The following is a 21,269-nucleotide window of genomic DNA, read 5'->3' on the forward strand; positions in this document are numbered from 1 at the left end:
CCTCGGGCCACCAGAGCGGCTTCTTGTGCAAGTCTTTGCGCCAGTGGGTCTGGCTCACCACCGCCGCATAGTTTCCCATTGCTGAGAGTGGTTGTACTGCAGGGTCGGCGTTCCTCAGCAATAATGGGCCGAGTCCGTATCATCCCCCCTCGCCTTCGCCGAGGGTGCAAACTGTCTTTGCAGAGGATGATACTGCGCAGCTCTGTCACCATCTCCTGGCAGACAGACACCTGGAAGGCACACACAAGCAAGAGGTCAATTTCCAAGATACTGCTCAGATCTCAACATCTGTACCAATTCTGAATCCTGATGCTCAGATGTTCTGGATGCCAAAACTAGTGCTTGGGATCTTCACCTGTTCTCATAATCGGCATTTAGCACTGCCACCTGTTCTAGATTCCACTAACTGGAATTCCCACTGATTCTGGACTCCAATATCAACATCAGAGGCCCTCACATGTTCTAGAGCCTCAAGTTCATGTCAGGGATCCTTATCCGTTCTAGACAGAAATTCATGTGTTCTAAACCCCACCAACTGCACATGGAATTTCCATATGTTCCAGACCCCCAACAACTGCAAATAGAATTTGCAGATAATCTACATCTTACTAACTACACATAAGATGTTTGTAAGTTCTAGACCTGGCTGAGTGCACTGGAAATTTTACATGCTCTGTACCTGGAATTCTCTTGTGTTTTAGGTCTCACTGCCTGCAACATTCATACCTAGACCCACGACCCTCATCTATTCCAGACCCATCCCACTTTTTTATAGGCTTCTCTATGGTGCTCCTCACTGCAGTACTTGAGGACCTCACAAACATTAATGTGCATACTTCCTGCAACATCAGTGACAGTCCTGAGCCTACCTCTGTCTGTTCAGAGTGTCGTAGGCTCCACAAAAATTCCAGCATTGCCATAAAAATGGCTACAATTAAGCCACATATGAGAACCACAAAGATTCCACCAATATTCTCCATTCCCAGACCTGAAATAAAGCAAAGGAAAAAAATAAACTGGAGAGGAAGAGACAACAAATGTTGTGTTCGGAACCACATAGAAATATTGACTCTTCTAATTATCTTTGAGCTCATCCACCCAGGGAACAAAAACAGTACAATGGGCCCTTTGCTGTTCAATCAAAATTAACTAGCACAGCCTGAATTGTAAATACCAAATTACTTGCAATGATCTGCTTGCGATCGAAGAATTCTTCCTAGGAAGTATGATTTAGCAAATAATTTCAAACAACAAATACCTCTGAGAGAAGTGTAAAGTGGTTTGCAGATAAACAAAGCAGGAAAAGGAAGAAAGATCAATCAGATAAATTATGTCCTACAAATTATTTACTCAGCGGTTGTCACTATGAAGTCAGTAAATGGACATGAGAAAGCATCATTGACAAAGCAAAGAGAAGGAAGAGATGGAAATCAGAACATTAGGAGAGGGCAGGACCAAGAGCAATTCCTTCATTCACATGCAATAATGCTGATAGAAAATGATTACTATTTACATCTGGAGGACGCAACTGAGATCAGGGCCGCAGTGTGTTAGGTGACAGTAAGAGGCAGTCCCTGCCCCAAACAGCTTAGAATCTAAATAGACAAGGCAGGCAAAAGGAGAAACAGAAGCACAAGGAGAAATGATTTAGTCAAGGTCACACATTAGGTCACTGGTGGAACCAGAACCCCTCAGTCCCTCTCCAGTGGCCTCGTCACTAAGACTATGCCCCAGATAAATTTCAGGGAGCTGGGCCCTTAGCTCAGCATGCAGAGTCCCAGAAACGACTTCTTTCAGCACTACTTGTTGTTCTAGGGTCACGGGTGGACTGGACTGTTGATTGAATTGATGACAATGAAGCATGTGGCACCTTGCACTGAGGGGACTGTATGTGGCTATTAGTCAACCAGGACACCTGCAAAATCTTCCTCCCCCTCTGTAACATTAAATCAAAGCGAGAGAATCCGTGATTTACTGACCTAATCTCTGCGTGGCTTTTCGACATAAAACCTCCCCCCAATCCTTGTAAATTGCTCATCTGCTTTGTTTTAAAACTCACGGGGTGACATTTCTCCCCCGTTCTCCATCATTCTTTTGGCAACCCTCTGGGGCTCTCGTCACCCAGTAAATCAGACCTTTGCAGGGAGATATGCTTCCGCTAAAACAGCAATTACAGGGCATAAAATCCCATAGTCACAGCCCAGGCCCAGCTCAAACCCACCTCCCATCCCCCCAAACTCACAACCCAGACCCTGCCTCGGCCTCCCATAAACACTGCCCAATATCAGCTCAGACTCCCCTCTCCCCCTCATCCCCATGCCTGGCTCAGAGGCTTCCTCCTCACCCTCACCCACAGGCCTGGCTCAGCCTTCCTCCAAAGAAGGGTTAGAATATAGTTGGGTTTTCATTTAAAGCAATAATCCTCCCAAGCACTTTTCATTACCTACATGCAACTCTTTCAAGCTGATTATGACCATCCCAGTTCCACAAATGGGGAAACTGAGGCACAGAACAGGGAAGTGACTTGCCTGAAGCCATGCAGTGAGTCAGTGGCAAAGCCAGGAACAGAACCCAGGAGTCCTGGCTCCCAGTCCCCCTGCTCCGCCTACATCAGAACTGGCCCCTTTTTCTGATTTTGCCCTTCAGGGTCTGTCTGGAGTTTGCTCTCTCTAGAGCTTGCTGAGTGCCCATCCCCTCCCTGGAAGGTAATGCCTTTAATAATTTATCAGTTGATTTTCATCCCTTTGAAGCTCGGTTATGCATTGGGATGTCAAGATAAAGCAATTAGCGCTCTCACAAGTCACTGGGTATTTCTGTCCAACAAGGCACTCAGAGACTCTCCTGTAATCCAATACTCCCAGTGAGAGGGGCCTGGAACTGGTACCGAATGGCTAGAAATAGGAATTATTGTGTGATTTTAAGAGAGACCTATAGAGAATTTGAGCTACTTGTGCTGAGGTCTGTTTTGCTCACAATTGAAGGCCACTTGCAATAAAACAGAACAGGCCAAACCAGGAGCAGCGTATCTAGACATCCCCTCTGCTCCCCACGCTTCCTTCCCCTAAAACTTTGGGGGTTTAACAGGTGTGAATGGAAACCCTACCGCCAAATATCCCTATGCTTTGGGTGGGCGTGGAATGCAAGGCAGGGCGCACATTTTCCAAATGGCTTCAAGAGACTCTCTCTGTAGCATTTCTCTGATGCCTATTACTGTAGGATGAGAGCATCTCATACTCTTTAATGTATTGAACCCCATAATCTGCTGTGAGTTAGGAAGTGCTGTTATCCTTGTTGCAGAGAAGGGGAACTGAGAGACAGACAAAGTGACTTGTCCAAGATCACAGAGGAAATCTGTAGTGGAACAGGGACTTGAACCCATGTCTCCCATGTCCCAGGTTAGTGCTCACTGGATCATCCTTCCCCTGGGAAAGATAAGGGGCTGACCTAAAAACCCAGACCCAAGGAATTTGGAATCTAATTCCAGATGTTGGGGCTCAGATCACATCTGTAACTCCCAGCAACCAGCATTCTTCCCTGTGATCTGAAGTACACCGCAGTGTTTCCTGATAGCAAAGCAGCATACAGAGGAAGTTTCCATGCCGGAGAAAGCCCATGTGTCGTCCATACAGTCTGGCTTATAAACTGGAAAAACCCCCTCACATCAGATGTGCCATGAAAACGAAATGGCAATCAGAAGCTTGCTTGGCTCTTCGTCTCCGGGCTTGTAAGGGTCAAAAGGCTGTTCTCTCAGCCAGGGAACCTTTTAGCCTCGCAGAAAAAAATAAATTTGCTTGCTTAAATTAGAGCAACTGCCAAAAATGTAGCGATTGCTTTAAGCTGGCAACTGTTCCTAACGCTGGGACATCAGCCTAAGGCCATGGCTTTTATGGCAATTTACGTCGCTTTACCCAGAAGGACTTGCTCTTCCGTTTTAAAGCCTTATTAATAAAGTCCCCATTCCCCTTTTCCTGTCCTAAAGGAGCTTTAGATTAACCCATTAACCCAAGGTTCTGTGATGATATTCCATTTTCTTTTAAAGGAGTCCAGGATTTGGATACAGTCCTTTCAGCCATCTATTTCCCCATGTAATGCTGAGAACATTCATTAGAAGCTAATTTACCCTCCATATGCCTCCAAGATTTGTCATTTGGTTGTTGCTACTATCTTTGCCCCAGGCAAAAACACACAGCATGAGGCTCAGCAGAGCTGTTTGGTTTTCTCCTTGCATTGTTAAGGAAGAAATCTCAGGTCAGAATAATTGCAAAACCAAACCAAACCTCCGGCTGGTATCGTTCATGAATGGTGCGTGAGCTCATTCTGCCAGCATCTATGATAATGTGACCGCTGTACAGCCTTATTAATAGACTCTGTACCATGCAGGAGGCACCTGCGTCTCTGAGAATCAGGGTTTACCTTTGGCTCTGTGGTCTTCCTCTTTGGGGCACTTGCCCCCTTCCCACCACTTTCGCTTCAAGATTTCCAGGCGGTTGTTCTCTTGCAGCTGGAGAATGGCCAGGTCGAATTCATCTCGGAATATGGAGCCTGCAACACCCATGGGGAGGGGAGTTAAGATATAGTTCAGGCAGCTCCTCTCCCCACACCACACCACACCACACATGCTGCCCTGTCAATGTGCCCGAACTGGAGAGAACCCCCCTTCCAAGCAGATAGAGGGGAGTTCAGTCCTGATGGCCCATTCAGTCCTCACCGTTGAAACCGCCAACAAATCAGTGCCAGCTGTGGGCGATGATTTGTTCCCTGTGGACCACGTGGGGCTCAAAGGTGTCTCCCACAGGCCGCCACACAGCCAGCATAAGGGAAAAACTTTTGGTTGCTGCCATGCGGGGCAGGATTCAAATGGGCAACTGCACATCTCATTCCCATTCCCCTGAATCATCCAGTTCAATTCCCTTTCATTGTGCCTGTAACTGTAGCACAATGGTCATCAATCTCGTACGGAGTGGAGGACAAGAATAGAAACCGCTCTCTGTCTATAGCAGCAATTAATCTCACCACCAGGCAAACCCAAACGCTCACTGGAAGCCAGGTTCAAGCCCCCAGCCACAAGCTCTCTCTGTACTCTTCACTATCAGAGATCTAGAAGACAGACCCTCAGACAGATTACGCTGTACAACAGGGTAAATTCAGAGTAACTCAGTGAAATTCCACCAGTGTCAAAAGTAGCAGCATGTGCTTTATCCACTGCAATTTTACTGCTTCACAGGACGCAGCCAGCTAGTTTAAGCCTGTAATTTAGATTTAGTAAATGAAAGGGGTTTTTTTCTTTAACAAAACCGAATAGAAATGTTAAAATACACAGTTATTCTAGGATTTAAACCTTCCTCTACAATAGCACCAATCCAAAGACAATAGCAATGTGTATGAGAACCAGAAAGGAAGCTATTAATGATACTATTTCAACGTTGCTAACCCCAAGTATTCAAAAGTCACGAAGCAGGCATCTCCTCCCCCCAAATCATGAGACTGGCCTAAGAATCAAGAGATATTTACAGATAACAAATTTGGGGTCTTTTTTATTTGTCAGCTGGAGTTGGAGCCTTTAAACTTCACAATTCAGGCTTTTCTCTTTAACCACGAGGGCTAACAACATTTTCATTTTCCAAAACATGAAAGCTGAGATTATCTGTTAATAACCTGAATCCAGAAGCTGAGGCTCCAAGGAAAACACCAGACTTGTGATAAAATCCTTGGAGTTCTCAGCACTGTTATTTTACACCTGTGCACTGGAGCTAGAAGCAGGAAGTGAAACTATTACATCTAGTCTCACTTTTTGTGCTGAGTGAAGGGCAAAACAGCAAACAACGAGCACAAATGCGGCAAAAATAATGGCATATTTTAAAAATCTTTCATTTTATATAATCTAAAGGGATGCAGATGAACAATTAAAATACATTTGATTTTTCCTCTGGATGGTGTCTCTTTGAAATAAACGTGACACATGGCACATCTGTGAAAAGTGACATTGCTCCTAGAGCCGTTTCAGCCTTTCAAATGCTCCAATCTTCTGCAGAGAGCTGAGAATAGCTATAATTTTTCTTCACTGCCTACCGACTGGCATGCCAATCCCGTAGCCCTTGGTGTCCAGAAGGCCCCCGACCTGCGTGAGGTTGCAATTGCGCTGACGGTAATACTCGTTCATGGTGGACTCCAGCAGGAAAGCGTAGTTGGAATTCAGCACCCTCGCGATCCCTTCCTCCGTGCTCTTCACGAACACACTGGGCTGCTTGGAGTACATGTAATTCCACATCCGCTGGTACGTCTGGTAACGGGAATTCTGCAAGAAAGAGGAAGAAAGAAGACCTGTTGCAGGGGACCCCATCTGATAGGTTAGGTCCCAAATTAAAAAGCATATTGAAGTAGAAAGCTGAGATTTTTTTCAAGGACCTTAAGGGGGCCAGATGCCCAATTCCCTTAGGCTTTCAGCTTAAAAACATTTTTAAAAATTATAAAACATGAAAAATATGTTTTCACAATGACATCTGAAAAACAGTCCAGTGGGAAATATTTTTGTTTGGCTGGTTTGCTTTTAAATCAACCTAAATTCCCATGCAGCAATTGCAACCCAAATGTTGCAGCACTGAGTTAGTGCATGAGCATGAAAAAGCGTAAAGGCCCAAAAACTTTAGGCCACAAAGTTTGGACCCAAACTTTCTTGGATTCTGAAGATGTTTAGATCTGGGGTTTTGGTGCAGCCCATTGACTTCAATGGGCTTTGGATCAGGCCCCATATTGGGACCAGTATTAACATCCAATCTGAATTTCCCTCAAAGTTTACGGCTTTTGGAATCTAGGGTTTTGGGTTTGAAACAAAAGGGAAACTGACTAAGCTAATCTCCACTTCCCGAGCTGAGTGAAGGGCAAACATTAGACCAGCAGCATAGATAATGAAATTAAATTGCAGTTAAAATATACTCCGATTTAGTATTTCTAAGTTTTTATGTTTAATTATTATTATTTAATATAAGGGGGGTTCTGTTGCCCTGCATCTTGTGCAATCACTTACGCCAATGCAAAGTGTTTGCAAAATGGGGGTATAAATGCCACATTCTGATTTACTTTTTACTCAGTTTACACAGTATAAATGACTATGCAAGGTGCAATGGAGACTCAAGCCCACGATTTATAACTTGCAGTGTCCCTGAAGAGAGCAGGACTAAGTAAATGCATATTCACTCATGCTCTGTTCAATTAGTGTTAGACACAGAATTCTGCTTAAGCGTCCCTTTGTCAAACCTCTTGGGTCTGCAAAATTGAGCTGGAAAGATCAGACTCACTCATGAGATTTTCAGGGCTTCCTGCTTCAATTCAAACAGAAAATAAAGCGAGAAAAGCGCTCGCCCCTTGGTAATTCAGCATTTAATAAATAAATAATCCTCGTATATCTTTTTGTGTGTTCAAAGCACTGTGCAAAAGATTAACTCATTCATTCCCACTCTGGACAGAATAGGGAAATGCAGAGATATATGGAAGTCTATGATGGGCTAAATGGTGTTGAAACCTTTGCATGTGCCTGACTTGCATGTGAGCAAACTCTAACACAGGCACCAACCCTGATTTGCACCAGCACACACAGGTCTGCTTGAGCTAATCAGGGTTGGCCAGCACCTATGTGCTTATACAAACTGAGTCTTGTATGTGCAGAAGGTAGGGCCACCTAACAACGCATAGACACTTATGAAAAATTGGCTCAGAATACTTAGCTGTCAGGGATGGTAGTATCAAGTGGGTACAGCATATGGCTACGAACAACTTTACTACCCACTCTCTGGTGTTCTGTGCACAAACTGATCTTCTGAGTACGAGAAGCAAGGCATTTGCCTGGCTGTCCTGAAAAGAGATCCCATGAATCTAGCCATCCCGCTTCCAAGGCGTGTTTCCATTGCTGTGCTAGGAAATGCCTCCTTCAAATTCCACCTCTTAGCCTTCCCTCACTTATCTCAGCTCTAGCACAATCTGGTCCCACCTCTTGTCTCTGAGCAACTTGGCCCAGCTCCTCAAAAATAGGATCTGGGCCTTTGTGCCCAACCCTGAGGACAACTCCCCTTAGATTTAGTCTGTCACTCAGCGGGAGGTTAGGCTGAGGATACAGTCTGAATTAAGGAGTTGAGAATTTGGCCCACTGAAAATACAACCAAGAAAAAACAGAAATTTCTTTGTAAATAACCCTCACAAGCTCAGATTCCCCTCTTCCCATCCTAATCTCAGTCTACTCATATTTCTTGCTATGTTATCAGTATAATGGGCAAGGAACCTTGATTTCGTACACGTCTAAGGCACCGTGCACACAAATGGGATCAAATAAATAATCTCATTATGGTATCAGTGACTATGAAATGGGCTCAAACTGCTATGAATGCCATTTGGTCTGGGCTCTCCTAAAACTTCCCCCCCAAACCGGAGACTAAAATGGGACACACCGAAGACAGGACAAGGTGTGTTACCTGGGAAACATCTGATTCTAACAGAGCGATACTCCACTCCCTCATAGCAAGAGAATGGGATTCACCTGGAAAAAGGTCATGCTGGAGCCTCCATGAATGGTGCCGTACTCAATAGCTGTCTGGTCAGCCAGGTCATCCACTGATTCTATGGGAACATCCATCCGCTGCACAGTCAGAAAGGCTGCCAGGTTGGCTGTGTAGGAGGAGATGATGATCAAGGTGAATGCCCACCTGGGGAAGGGAGGATGAAGAAAAGGTGAACTGAGATTCCCTCTGGGATTCAATCTGATCTCAGTCTTCTTAACAGAATTCCTGTTAACTGCAGGATTGTCCCAATCTGGAGCTCCTTTGAGAGGAGTGTGGAGTAATAACCTACTATCCGAGCCTCATCGGCTGTTGGCCAACATGTGAAACCCCCTGTGAAAACGATACCACGGTGTTTTACCCTAAAGTTCCCAGGCTGTTTACAGTTCTGACGGGCATGTTTCCTTACCAGACTCCACTGACGCACCGTGTGGACACAGCTCGAGGGGCAATAGTAGATCCTTGCTGCATGAAACCCCCGACTGGAAACCACAGGCTGTTGCCGAGAGAGTACTGGTTCACTAGGAGATTGCACCTCCCTTGCGAGCAGGGGTGGGGGCTGTACCACTCGTACGGTGTCAGTCTACAGTGACAAGAAACAACCGGGCCAAATACGTTCATGTTCCAGGAAACACCATATACAGAAGGGGGGAAAGAAAAGTGATGAGGCTCTAACTCGTCCCCTGAACAGGAGGCAGAATTTCTAAGTAGGAAACTCTTTGCTGGCAACAGGCATCAAGGGGATCATTGCAGAGTTCAAACACAAAGTTGGAGCCTGGTGTTTAGAAAGTGCCATGTGCTCTGATTAGCTCACAGGGGTGGAGCTTTCAGAGGAACAGCCGTGTTAGTCTGTATTCGCAAAAAGAAAAGGAGTACTTGTGGCACCTTAGAGACTAATCAATTTATTTGAGCTGAAATCCACATGGAACACACTGTAGAAAGGATAGCGATTATGATTCTATGATTCTATGATTACTAGGTCAACCTGGCTGTGGAGTGTCATTGAAATGACTGTAGCTCATATCTCCAGAGTAGCACTTACTTTGCTTCCCATGTGGAATTGGTGCTAGGGCGGGACAGAACTCACTGGCATCACAGGTGAGGAGTTATCTGAGCGCCTTGCCTGTGAATCAGCAAAGTGGCTCTCATTCCCCATCCTCAACTTCTGCATCTCTTTCCTTCTCCTTCTCACCCCCCAGGCCCACGTCTCTTTTTCATGCCCTTTTTCCCGGTAGGAGGAGAAATCCTCTTGTGGCTGGCTTGCTCCCACAGCCAGCATCCTTAGAAATGGGGCCTGGGCACACAAGAGTTGTCAGGCTGGAGGGTGTCTTGTTCCTGCAGTGAAACTCTTTTCTGAGTGAGCATTCCTCCTCCTCCTAACTGAGGCATGCACAGGGGCCCAAGCAATGGACAGACAGGTTTGCTGCAAGAGGGAAGTGGTGCAAACTTTGTCAGTGTAATAAGGTGGCTGGATTCTCTGGCTGACTCAGCCGTTAAGCAGGGGTTTGGGACTCTAGACGGATCTGCAGATTAATGATTGTTAGGGGTGGTGTGCTTCCCTACACTCCACCCAGAATTGGGAGCAGCCCTCTGGGAGAGGGATCTAGGAGCTGAGGCAGATGGGGAGGAACCATAGGAGCAGCCAAACCGGGGGAGAAGGCTGGAGTTGGGGTGCATGTGGTGTTGTTATTAATAAAACCAGACCCCAGATGGTTGATTTTTCGATGCTATGATTGCAGCTTGTGTTGGGAACTGGGTGGGGACTCCACTGGCTCACACTGACATTAGCCAAACTACGGTACGTATTATTGCTTCTGGATCTCACTGTGCCTTGTTGTGACTCCAGAGAGGTGGCGTTTCCTCTCTTTGGATGTTTGACAGCGAAATGCTGTCCCGAGAGAAGCTTTTCTGCCCATCACAAGGGCCAAAAGGCCCTGCAGGGAGCTACAAACTCCTGAGCATGTTGGGAGAGTATTTTCTAAGAACCTGCCTCCACTAAGATCAGAAATCATGTAAGCACCATTCTAAAGAATCTGTTTAAAACATGTACAGACAGCTACCTTGGCTCCAAATGTCAGTGCACGTAGTGCCTGACTGCATTGTTAAGTGGTTTACAGAGCTGTGTTATTGAAGCTGTAACATGATTTTAAAAACCATTAAAGCCCTGTCAATCTTACAACTCCAGCCAGGCCAGGGGACGTAGTGACTACGAAGTTCCATTTTGTAATGAGGGTTGGGTATTAGCCATGCCCTCAAACAGTGCCCTTGGGCATGTCTTTAGCACACTGCCAGGACATAGAGAACATTTGAGGAGCCCATCTAGGCTCCCAAAAGAACCATGTTATTACTAGGTCAGGGGAAAACAGCATTGTAGCATGGTCCCCGCCTCCACAACTGGAGAGGAGCCTTCAGTAATATGATTACCCCTGGCCACAGGTAACCTGAGTTGACACCTGTCCAGCAAGACCAGTGCTTAAACTGTGAGTCTCCAGAAAGATGCTAATGCTGTTTCCAATCTCTGTCCAGTCAGGGCCTTGACAGGGTAGGAGAAACCAGCATAGATCCTGGGAACACTTGTGAATTTGTTTTCTGAGGACAATCTCTACATCCTGCCATCTGTCCGGATCTGCTGGCCTTCACGGTTCCCATTGAAAGCGCTCAGCTGGGCTTCTCTGTGCTGAATTTAGCATGCAAACAGAGCAAGGCTCTGCCTGTTTGTGCTGCATGAGACCTCATCTCAGACCTCCCCCTTCCAGGCTTTAAGGCTGCCTCTGGCATTGGCTGATGCCAGTGCAGCCAAACACATGCGAATCTGACTGATCTGCTACTGCCCCAGTCTTACTGCGACATGCCAGTACTTCTCAGTGGGAGTCACAGGGCTGCCATTTGCATCAGTGGCATGTGTTTGGGCATGCGTCTGAACAGCAAAGACAGACAGATGGTGGTGGTGGATGATATGACACCCAATCCCCATTCCTGTTGCTCCCAAACTTTTGCCCGAAGCAGGGACCCCCCGGCACAACCTAACCCCTCCCCGCACCACATCCCCCCATGGAGTTCTCAAATTCTGACACTAGGTGGCACCATGAGGATGGGAAAGGAACTGCAATAAAAGTAACAGTACCGAGCAACCAGGAAGAGGACACAGCTGACAGCCAGGTAGGCAAGTAACATGAAGAGCCAGACACCAGGAGAAAAGGGGTCCAGGAAAGAGAAGTAGCCGGGTTTGCGCCCCTAAGATGGAGACAAAAAGAGTCCAGCAGGTTTTTGTTTTTTAAATCAAAAAGTCCATTCTGCAACATAACACAATGAAATACATAGACCTGGCAGTGAAATCACAGGAGCAACGCAGGATTAATGCAGGCAGACAAGAGAAGGGATCAGCAAATGATCTGGAGGAGATACAGGTGGAACAGAGGGCAAAAGGAACAAGGCATTAAGCTCTGCAGCAGCTCACCAGCCAACATACATTTCCCAGTATGGCCCTCTTCTTTACCCCTTCACTTTGATATATAATAGGAATATAGGTACATGGAAATCATCAGACCAGATCAGACCAGGGCTCCACTTAGGCCAGCATCCTGTCTCAGACAGTGGCCAGAACATGCTGCTTCAGATGAAAGTGAAATAAACCCTGCAGTAATGGTATAACCTACCCTTAGAGACAGTTCCTTCCTGACCCTCATTTGTTAGAGGTTGGCATACACCTTGAAGCATGAAGGTTTATATCCCTATGGGTCAAAATCACTGCTGGCATAACTCCATTGACCTCACCGGAGATACACCAGTGAGGTAGTTGACCCAATATCTTTATCTTACATTTCTATAGTGAACCTGAAGGATCTCAAAAGTGCGATTCCCTGATTCTGCAATCATTACTTATGCAAATAATCTTTACCTAGCAGCCAGGTAGTGGTAAATGGGAGCATTTGTAGGTGATTAAAAGAGCATCAGATCCCATTAGAGTGAGAAGTGGAGAAAATGTTTGCATAAAGTTTCACATGAAAAAGAAATATTTGCAATGTTGTTTCTGCAGCCGTTGAAATGTTCCTTTTCTGCAAAGTTCAGTAAAATGGTTACTTTATCTCAGGAACCATGTCTGAATTTCATGTGTTTTCTCTGCAAAGCCGCCTTTGTTTGAAAACAGACACTCCTCTGCTGGAAAAAACAGGCCTTTTTTCTCTCAAAATACCTTAATTTTTGAGCAGAAAAAATGGTGAAATTTTGTGAAGTTTTCTAATTGGGATGAATCTCAAATGTTGAGCATGTCCCGTTTTGCTGAGAATTCTTCTTACTCCTCTCCAAACTACACAGATACAGCACCTCTGAAATGGAGAGGGCTACAAACCATCAGCACCACTGCACGCTGCTTACCCATGGGGAGGAGTAAAAAATGAGGCAAAAGACACTGGCGTAAAGACTTGCTCTTTCAGAATAAGCTCCATGGGTTCCTTAATACCCATGCAAAGAAGAAAGCATCTTGTGACGTGTTATTCAGAGATTTAGGGCCCCTGACACCTGCATGGGCATTGTGGGTGCTCAGCATTTGTGCAAATCAAGCTACTTGATTTTAAGGTCTCAGCAGAAAGACCCACACAGCAAAAAGCGTGCAACTCAGTGATCCACTATGGAGGGATGAAGGGCTGAGTTGACCCAGTTAGGATTTGACCCTGTCGCTCATGGGAATCTACAACTTCTGCATAGATGGCTAAGTCACCCACATGATCACCAAACATCCTAGTGTATGATTTCCTAAAGCACTTGTAATCTTGAAGCCAGCTGAGACTTAGATCTTCTTATATTAAAGTCAGACTAGAAATGTCCTTTTCCCCACCCTCTCTGCATCGTTTCCAGACTCTGAGAGACGGACATTGAGACTTGGTATATGGATCCTTCTATTACATCTCAGCTGAGTTCTCTGTACCTTCCTTATTGGTATCTCACTCTGATGCCTCTCACAAGCATATACTGGCATTTGCTCAATCCAGCTCACTTGAGCAGTCATCTCCCAGTGTGTCCCAGAGAAAAAGAACTTCCAGTGAGGCAGCTGTTGAATTGCAGGATTGTTTGCTTTACACGGGAGTCATCTTCAGCAGACAGCCACTTCATTTCCCCCTTAGTCCACTGGCTTACTATGCCCAGGTGTAGCACTACATAAAGTAATAACAACAATAAACAACACCTAACCACTACCGCCCCTATGAAACCCGCTTCCCTCACAAATCAGATTCCCGATTTTTTAGCTGTCTTTAAACCCAAAGCAATTAATTTTTCCCCAAAAAATTCCCCTAGAAATATAGCCACAATATATTTTTTCCCAGGCCGAGAAATGTCAGTGACTGTTAAGGGAAATTGTCCTGCAGAGGCTAGTTTCGCAATGAACTATGCCTAATTTGAAGCAAAAATGGATTTTCATAGATTTTTGAACTTTGGGAATTCAAAACCAATTCGGATTTTGCTAAAAAATAACACCAATTTTTCAGCGAAAAAGCCCCCTTTGCTTAATTTGCTCTAGTTTTGGGTGGTGTTCAAAAATCCCATTTCCAACAAGGTCTATCACAATGTCTCAAGAGCCTTATAAAACAAACCAAGGCCCAAATTGAAGTCAAGATGGACCAAATCAAAAACCCAGATTCAAATGTACAAGTGAATGGGGAAAGGAATGAACCGTGAAACAGACTACATTCATCTTTTGTTCCTCTCTCTTCCTTTCATTACCCATTGTAATATTCTGTCTGTCTTTATATCTTTTCTAGAAAACAAGGAGGGAGATGAATGTGTGACAGCCGACACTTGGAAATGAACTGGGGACCTCTAGAACTGAATATATTAGCTCAAGGTGTTAGAGACTGACTCGAGAACCAGGCACTCAGGGATGTAACAGATTCACATCTCTGAAACAGGAAAAGTGGTGAGATGTCTAATATGCTGACCAGTGGCTTACACATATACTCCTGTGCAAAAGCTACTGATGGCTGCTGGATGCTGCTATTGCTCATTGGAAGAGCCAGCTTGGGCAAACCCTGCAGGAAGCACAGGTGCAGCAAGTTCCTGTAAATGGGACTCAAAAGTTAGCCCGAGGCACAAAACCCTGGACTGAAATAAGCAGCCAACACCTCTGGAAAAGGGAAGCTTAGCTATAAGGAAGCTCTGGTTCAGAGCTGGCTATTAAGTTATTGTGGGCCACATTCTTGATGATGTTTATAGCTATTTATAGTGACACCTTTGCGTGCGTTTTTCTTTGGGATATTTTTTGGTCCTTTCTTTCACCAACGTAGTGAGGAATCATAAATTCTATTTCTTGTACCTTGTTGCTTTATAAGCCAGCCCAGCCGCTTGGTCTCTATGCCAGGTGAAAGCCAAAATGTTTGCACTTGGGACAGTTGTTGTTACACTGGGGAGCTGTAGAGGGAGTCAGTGCTCCCCAGCTGGGGCTGTAGCTGACTGACCTAGTCTGTGGATCAGCCATCAAGAGGGGACCTGTAACACACTCTCCAGTGGGTTACACATGCACCCCTGGAGCCCAGCCTGCTGTGTTTTGCACAGCTGTACTCGTTACGAGGTGAGCAGAGTCGATAACACTGCACGTTGCGCTGGCCCGAGCCACGCTGCGTATTCATGCTTCATTTCCCCACCAGTTGGTCTGTGGGACCTGGAGCAAAGAACAGCACTGGAGTGACACCGCGAATCAGCAGAAAGCCTGTACGTACAGGCCACGTCCACACAGCTGGCGCCAGGTTCAGTGCACGAGGGCCGTGAGGTTGCGCTGAAATGGTCACAACTTCCACTGCACCGAGAATGCAGGAGGGGCACAGACCACAAGGGTAGTGGATGCAGCCAGGACAGCTACGGGACGTGCTGACCGCACCCCTTCACCCGCTGCTGCTGGTGCAGTTCTCATGTAGTCCTGACGATAGACTAAAGCTCCCAGTGGCACAGCACACCAAGGAAAGCAGTGGTAGTACCATCCCTTGGAATGATCCCCCCCAACCCCCCCCGGGGCCAAGGAGTGCAGTGATTACCTCCCTGCACCATCATCCGTGCATTTGTCCCTGCAGTGGGAAAGAGGAGCAGATTTACCAGGAAAAAAACTGTGCGGTGGCACGGGGCCCCCCAAAATGCAGGACAAATATTTGACAACCTGCCCCTGTGTCCCAGCCGGCGGCACAGCAGGGCTCAGGCAGGCTGCCTGCATGCCGTGGCCAGTGGCCCCACGCCGCTCCCGGAAGCGGCCGGCTGCTGGCACATCTTTGTGCACCCCTGGTGGGGGGAGGTGGCTCTGCATGCTGCCCCTGCCCTCGGCAGCGCACGGAGACCCGCTGCCCCCTTCCCCGCAAGGAGGAGGGTGAAGAGGCGGAGGAGGATGAAAAAAAGAATGAAAAACGGGGGAGGGGGAGGATAAGAGAGAATGTTCTTTTTCTTGGCTGGGTTCCCAGGGGGGCCCCCAAAAATGAAGATGCGTACAGGGCCCCACTAATTCTAAATCCGCCACTGGTGGAAAAGTAAAGAAATTGACCTGAAGAGGCAGAGTGGCCCAATGGGTAGAACAGCAGATTGAAAATCAGAAGATTCGGGTTCTAATCCTGCCTCCACTCTTCTAAAGTGGTTCTTCTACCACTTTCATTGCCATGGTATCTGAGCACCTTCCAGTAGGGCATTAAGTACCATGGCTAACATCTTCCATTGACCTGCTGTGTGACCTTGGGCACATCATTTCCCTTCCCACCCTTTATTATTGTAAGTCTTTGGAGGCAAGGACTCACCATGTGTCTGTGCAACACCCAGCACAATGGGACCGTGATCTCAGCACGTGTTATTGTAAGACAAATAATACGATCCTGCTCTACTGCCCCCAGATGCCTACAGAAAACAGCCCCCTTCCTCATCCATTGTCTAGAGCTCATGTTCATTCTCTGCTTCTCTCCACAGTATCCCCTTGGCTGGACAAAGATCGGGGGGTGGGGGAGAAACTCTCTCAGCAGCCCGTGGGTCAGAAAGTCCATTAGAGTCCCCGTGTCAGAAATCCACACTCGATTATATCACAACAAGTGAAACTGAGAAAAATGACAGCCCCATTTAAAGCTGCCATATTTGGTTATGTGTGATAGGAAAGACACACAGCACGGTGGTTGGATGGGGGCGGGGGAGAAAGGATTTGGAACTGAAGTTAAACAGAAAATAAAATACAATGTCATTAAGCTGTGGGAAACTGAGACGTGGCGACGACTCCTCGGCAGGAAATTTATTTGTAGTTATTTGTTAGGAAACGTCTGATCGGAGCCATGGATTAACATACGTCAGCTGCAGTTCTCCATGTGCGGGGAACGGGAAAAGAGAAGAGCAGATGGGGATCTGGAGTTGCCTTCGTCTGCTCTGCAAACTGAATCCTTGAAGGAAAGCCTCAAGGATAAGCTATCATGCCTTCCTCTGCTAAATAAATATTTACTGGTTTAATTCGTTAATTGCCACACTGCTCCTATGCACTACCTTCCTGCACAGTGGGAAACCCAACCCACTCCAAGGGGGCGGGAGAGAGACCTAATGCAGGGCACCTGGGGTGATTCTGCTGCGGCTTGAGCAGTGGTGCTGCAGTGGAGATGGTTTGTGGCATCTGCAGCTACGGAATCCACCTCAGGGATTCGGGGTGCTCCCTGCACAGCAGGGTTTGGGAGGATCGCGAGTGCGGGAAGAGTTATGCGGATGGGATCTGCTGCTAAACAGATCCACCAGTGATTGCTCACCACTGCCCCCAGGCAGCTGGGGCACAGGAATTACTGCAGCCTCAGTGGTTCAGGATCCACTGAGTGGCGTTTCTACAGGATGCCTTGCACCTTGCTGTTGGAGACAGACAACTGGTCTGATTCAGCGTGGCAATTCCTATGCACTGATGCTTGATGAGGTAGCTGAGGATTTAGCCCTGAGTAACAGACCCATGGCATAACAATACTGGCAAAACACTTTTTAGACCTGCAGCTGTTTCAAATGTTAGTCTAGATTCAGGGGCAGCAACAATTAATGCCACACCCTTAGAGGGTGTGTTAACTCTCCAAAGCCCTGTACTACTATCCTCACCACTTCCCTGCATGACAGGTAAGTAAGACTTGTGTTTGGGGTGACGGAAGTTGCCCAAGGTCACAGAGTAAGTCAGAAGCAGAGCATGCTCATCACTCAGTTCCCCTCCCTTTAAACGTCTGTGAGAAAGAGAAAGAGAGAAAAGAAAAAAAAAACCCCACCAGAACCCAAGCAGGTTGAAATTCTCAGAAACACATCTAGGACATAGAAGAAGCTGGGGACAAGGGGGGTGGGAGTTGCAGAAAGCATGCATTGCAAGGCAGGAATATTTACACACATTTGATCTTGGAAAGCATGAAAGGGTCTGATCCTGTTTGATCAGTTAACTCATTGATCCTTCATTCTGCACGTACCAGAGGAAATGGAATTTTAACTAGATTTTAATTACTTGTTTGTTCTTGGCAGGAGACAACCCGGCACACAGATATGTATGTGCAAGTTTGTTTATGTTGGTGTCAGATGCTGCATCTTTAACAGCCTTGTGTATTGAGACAGGGTGGGGGGAGGATAGAAGAGGCTTTAATTGTTTTATCTTGTTGTTGTTGTTCAGCTGATGGGTAATCAAGACCGTTTTCTTATTGCCTACGGAGCCATACAAAGCACATCAAAACACCAACTGGGTATATTACAGCATCTCGTTATAAACAACCTTAGTGCCACAGTCTGTCCTTGGTTACCCCTGGGAAGCTCTACTGACTTCAGGTGGCTCACATAGGCAATAACTGGCAAAAGTTGGAGCTCTGTTCCATGGGGTTCTGTTCCTAGTTCCGCTGCTGACTTGCTGCCTGTCCTACAAGTCACTTCACTTGGCTGTGCCTTAGTTTCCCGGCTATCATATGGCAATAATATCTGCCCATATTTATAAAGGGCTTTGAGATCTAAGGATGAAAAAGTATGATACAAAGTAATATTATTTTGCATCTTGTCCAAAACACAGCCCTACCCAGCAACACTGTTCCTTGGGGCATTGGATCAGTACAGACATAGAGCCATCTGAATCACTAATGCCTCCTCTGACATCCTAGGTATTCCTCTACTGAGGGCCAGATTCGGTCACACAGACTCATATTGAGCTGAACCTTACGCTATGAGTAGTTTCACTGAAATCCATGGGACTGCTTGCGAAGTAAAATACAATTTTACTCCACAAGTGAGTAAGGGTGACAGGATCGAGCCCCTGGTTTATAGCACCACTTTATGCTTTAGATAAGCCAACTCCACAGGCCTCCCATCCAAATAATACACAGGCTCAATCCTGCTTGTCTTCCAAAACACCGTGAAAGGATGCCAGAAAATAGCATAGCTGGATAGCAATAAGCTGCAGTGTTTGTAACGGTAGGGCACCTGCTGCATTCAAACCCTGCTCCAGAGCCCGCAGAACCAAATGAGAGCCTTTCCACTGACTTCATGGGCTTTGGCTCAGCTTTGTAGGGCACACCCACACTGCAGTAAAAGAGCCGCACTATGGCGGCAGCTGGGCTGGGGCAGCTGACTCAGGCTCGTGGGGCGAACAATTGCAGGTAGACATTCAAGCTCAGATTGGAACCCGGGCTCCAAAACCCCACAAGGGGGATGGGTCTTACAGCCCGGTCTCCAAACTTCTACCCTGCTATTTTTAGCCCCGCAGCCCGAGCCCCTTGAGCCCGAGTCGGCCAACCCAGGCGCCAAGACTCGGTGCTGGAGGGGGAGTGGGTTACTGCAGTGTAGACATACCCTTTGAGTCAGGTGGGGGCAGATCATGCAGTCCTCTGTGCGCTGAGCTCCCCCTGGAACCAGTGGGATTTGGCACTGGGAGTCTGAATGGCAGTGTCTCCACACTGAACCCATGCAGCTGAAACAGGGTGTGGGGGGGAGACGAGACAGGGGAGGTGGGTGGGGTTGGGGGTCCAGCACATTTGCGTTTAAATAAGAAACCAAAATATTTGTCTGAGTCATTCATTATTCCCCTATAACTACGTGCGTTTGCATGCAAATAACTATGACATACACGGTTATAAAATAGGTCTCTTACCATATGAACTCGGTAGAGAATGCTAATTCCCAAAGTCATGAAAGGTTTAGAGAAATCAATCACCTTCTCCCGTTCAGCCGTGATTGTCAGGCCAGCCACTGCCAAATCGGCTTTCTAAAGAGGAAGGAATGCAGAGAAGATCAACAGCCTGCCCCAAAGGCTGGACCCAAGGGGGCAGAGAAACCACACCCCTGGCAGAAGGATCCCCAGCTCCGAAGGACTCGTCCCCACAAAACCCGTAGCCAAGGACACCAACCTATTCACTGTGGGGGAAATCCTGACCCTGTTGAAGTCAATGAGAGTTCTGCCATTTCCCTCCTGAGTGTAACTCACCTTGAGCAGAGGACTTTGGGTAAGGCCTAGGCCCCACTCAAGCAGAGCCTAGGCCTTGTGCAGGGAATCTGCAAGGGGTACATTTCACCCCATGTCACTGCAGAGTGTGTTGTTGTCCAGGAACAGTCAGTGCTCTCCCAGCCTCACCAACCCTTAGGCCAAGCTCAGAACAAAGACCAGTTGTCCCTTTTCAAAGATCGGAGCTCTGAGATACTCACCTCCCAGGCTTTCTCCCTCTTCCTGACCATAGTAAGTGGGGACCCGGGGAGTTCTGAGACTCTCTTACCTCAGCCTCAATTTATCCATCTGCAAAATACTACTCTCCTCCCTGGCTCTATAGACCATGGAGGTCCTTGGCTGTTCTCACAATTCCCCCTTGCTGCCTGTGAGCATATTTTCCTCTTTAATGGTCATTCACATTCAGAGCTCTGAGGTCTTGCTCAGTGTTATCACTCCATCTTCTCCATGGTCAACCATGAGGTCAGACACCATAGGGATGTCCTTCCATGAGACACTAAGCTGGTCTGTTGTGCATCATTCCAGCTACATACCCAGGCCACTTTGGGATCCTTGGATGAAAACAGCCGTAGAAGCACTGAGTGTTGTAACGGTTTGAAGAGGATACAAGCCCCACCCTACAAGGCATGTCCTTCCCTCTCCAAACAGGATTCTTGTTACTTACAGAGTGCCACAGGAGGGAGCTCACAGTTTAAACAAGATCATTAGAGATGCCTCCCAAGCCACAAAGTCTGCAGCGTTGCCAACTCCAAGAGTTCAAAAATCACGAGTCAGGCACGAAAAACGAAACAAAACAAAACATGAGATTGGCTTAAAAATCATGAGATTAAAAATAATAGTCTCTTTGCATTGACCTTCTAGGTTTTTGAACTTTTAGGTGGTGGCTCAAGTCACATTTTTCAAGAGTTTGTCCACCGCAACCCTGCGGGCTAGAAACTTACTTTTTAAAACAAATGAAAGCTGAGTGTCTTGTGTAATCACTTGACTCCACGAGATGGAGCTTTTTAAACAAACTCCTAAGACTCCTGATAAAATCACAAGAGTTTGGCACCATCTCCGAACTCTCCCAACGATCAGAAGAGGTATTTGAATGCAAGCTTTGCATTGGGACGAGGAGCAGGATGACAGATCATGTGAAGGAGGAAAATGACACTGAGATGAAGGACTTGATGACAATGACACTGATGTGGATTGTGAACATCTGAGAGACAGATGGCAGTTTGGATAGAAGTCACAAAACAGCTCTAGTAAATCCTGTTTATATTCTTGGCTCCAGCTGACCCTTTCCA

At 46.7% G+C, this 21,269-nt stretch overlaps 1 protein-coding gene and 1 long non-coding RNA gene across 2 annotated transcripts in view; one reads left to right on the plus strand and one right to left on the minus strand.

Annotated features, from left to right (window-relative positions):
• LOC142069804 (uncharacterized) overlaps positions 1-17,008 on the plus strand; it is a 40,160-nt gene extending 23,152 nt beyond the window's left edge. The window contains exon 3 of the long non-coding RNA XR_012665778.1: positions 14,303-17,008. This is a non-coding gene — a long non-coding RNA (uncharacterized LOC142069804). The remainder of the gene's footprint in view (positions 1-14,302) is intronic.
• The window catches only part of GRIK4 (glutamate ionotropic receptor kainate type subunit 4), a 304,635-nt gene that overhangs the window by 4,323 nt on the left and 279,043 nt on the right, over positions 1-21,269 (minus strand). Inside the window, 8 exon segments of the mRNA XM_048827667.2 lie at positions 2-230; positions 870-988; positions 4,414-4,542; positions 6,070-6,295; positions 8,528-8,693; positions 8,956-9,129; positions 11,671-11,780; positions 19,630-19,743. Coding sequence (XP_048683624.1) covers positions 2-230; positions 870-988; positions 4,414-4,542; positions 6,070-6,295; positions 8,528-8,693; positions 8,956-9,129; positions 11,671-11,780; positions 19,630-19,743 — 1,267 coding nt within the window.

The sequence above is a fragment of the Caretta caretta genome, chromosome 22 (genome assembly GCF_965140235.1).
Source record: "Caretta caretta isolate rCarCar2 chromosome 22, rCarCar1.hap1, whole genome shotgun sequence".
NCBI lineage: Eukaryota > Metazoa > Chordata > Testudines > Cheloniidae > Caretta > Caretta caretta.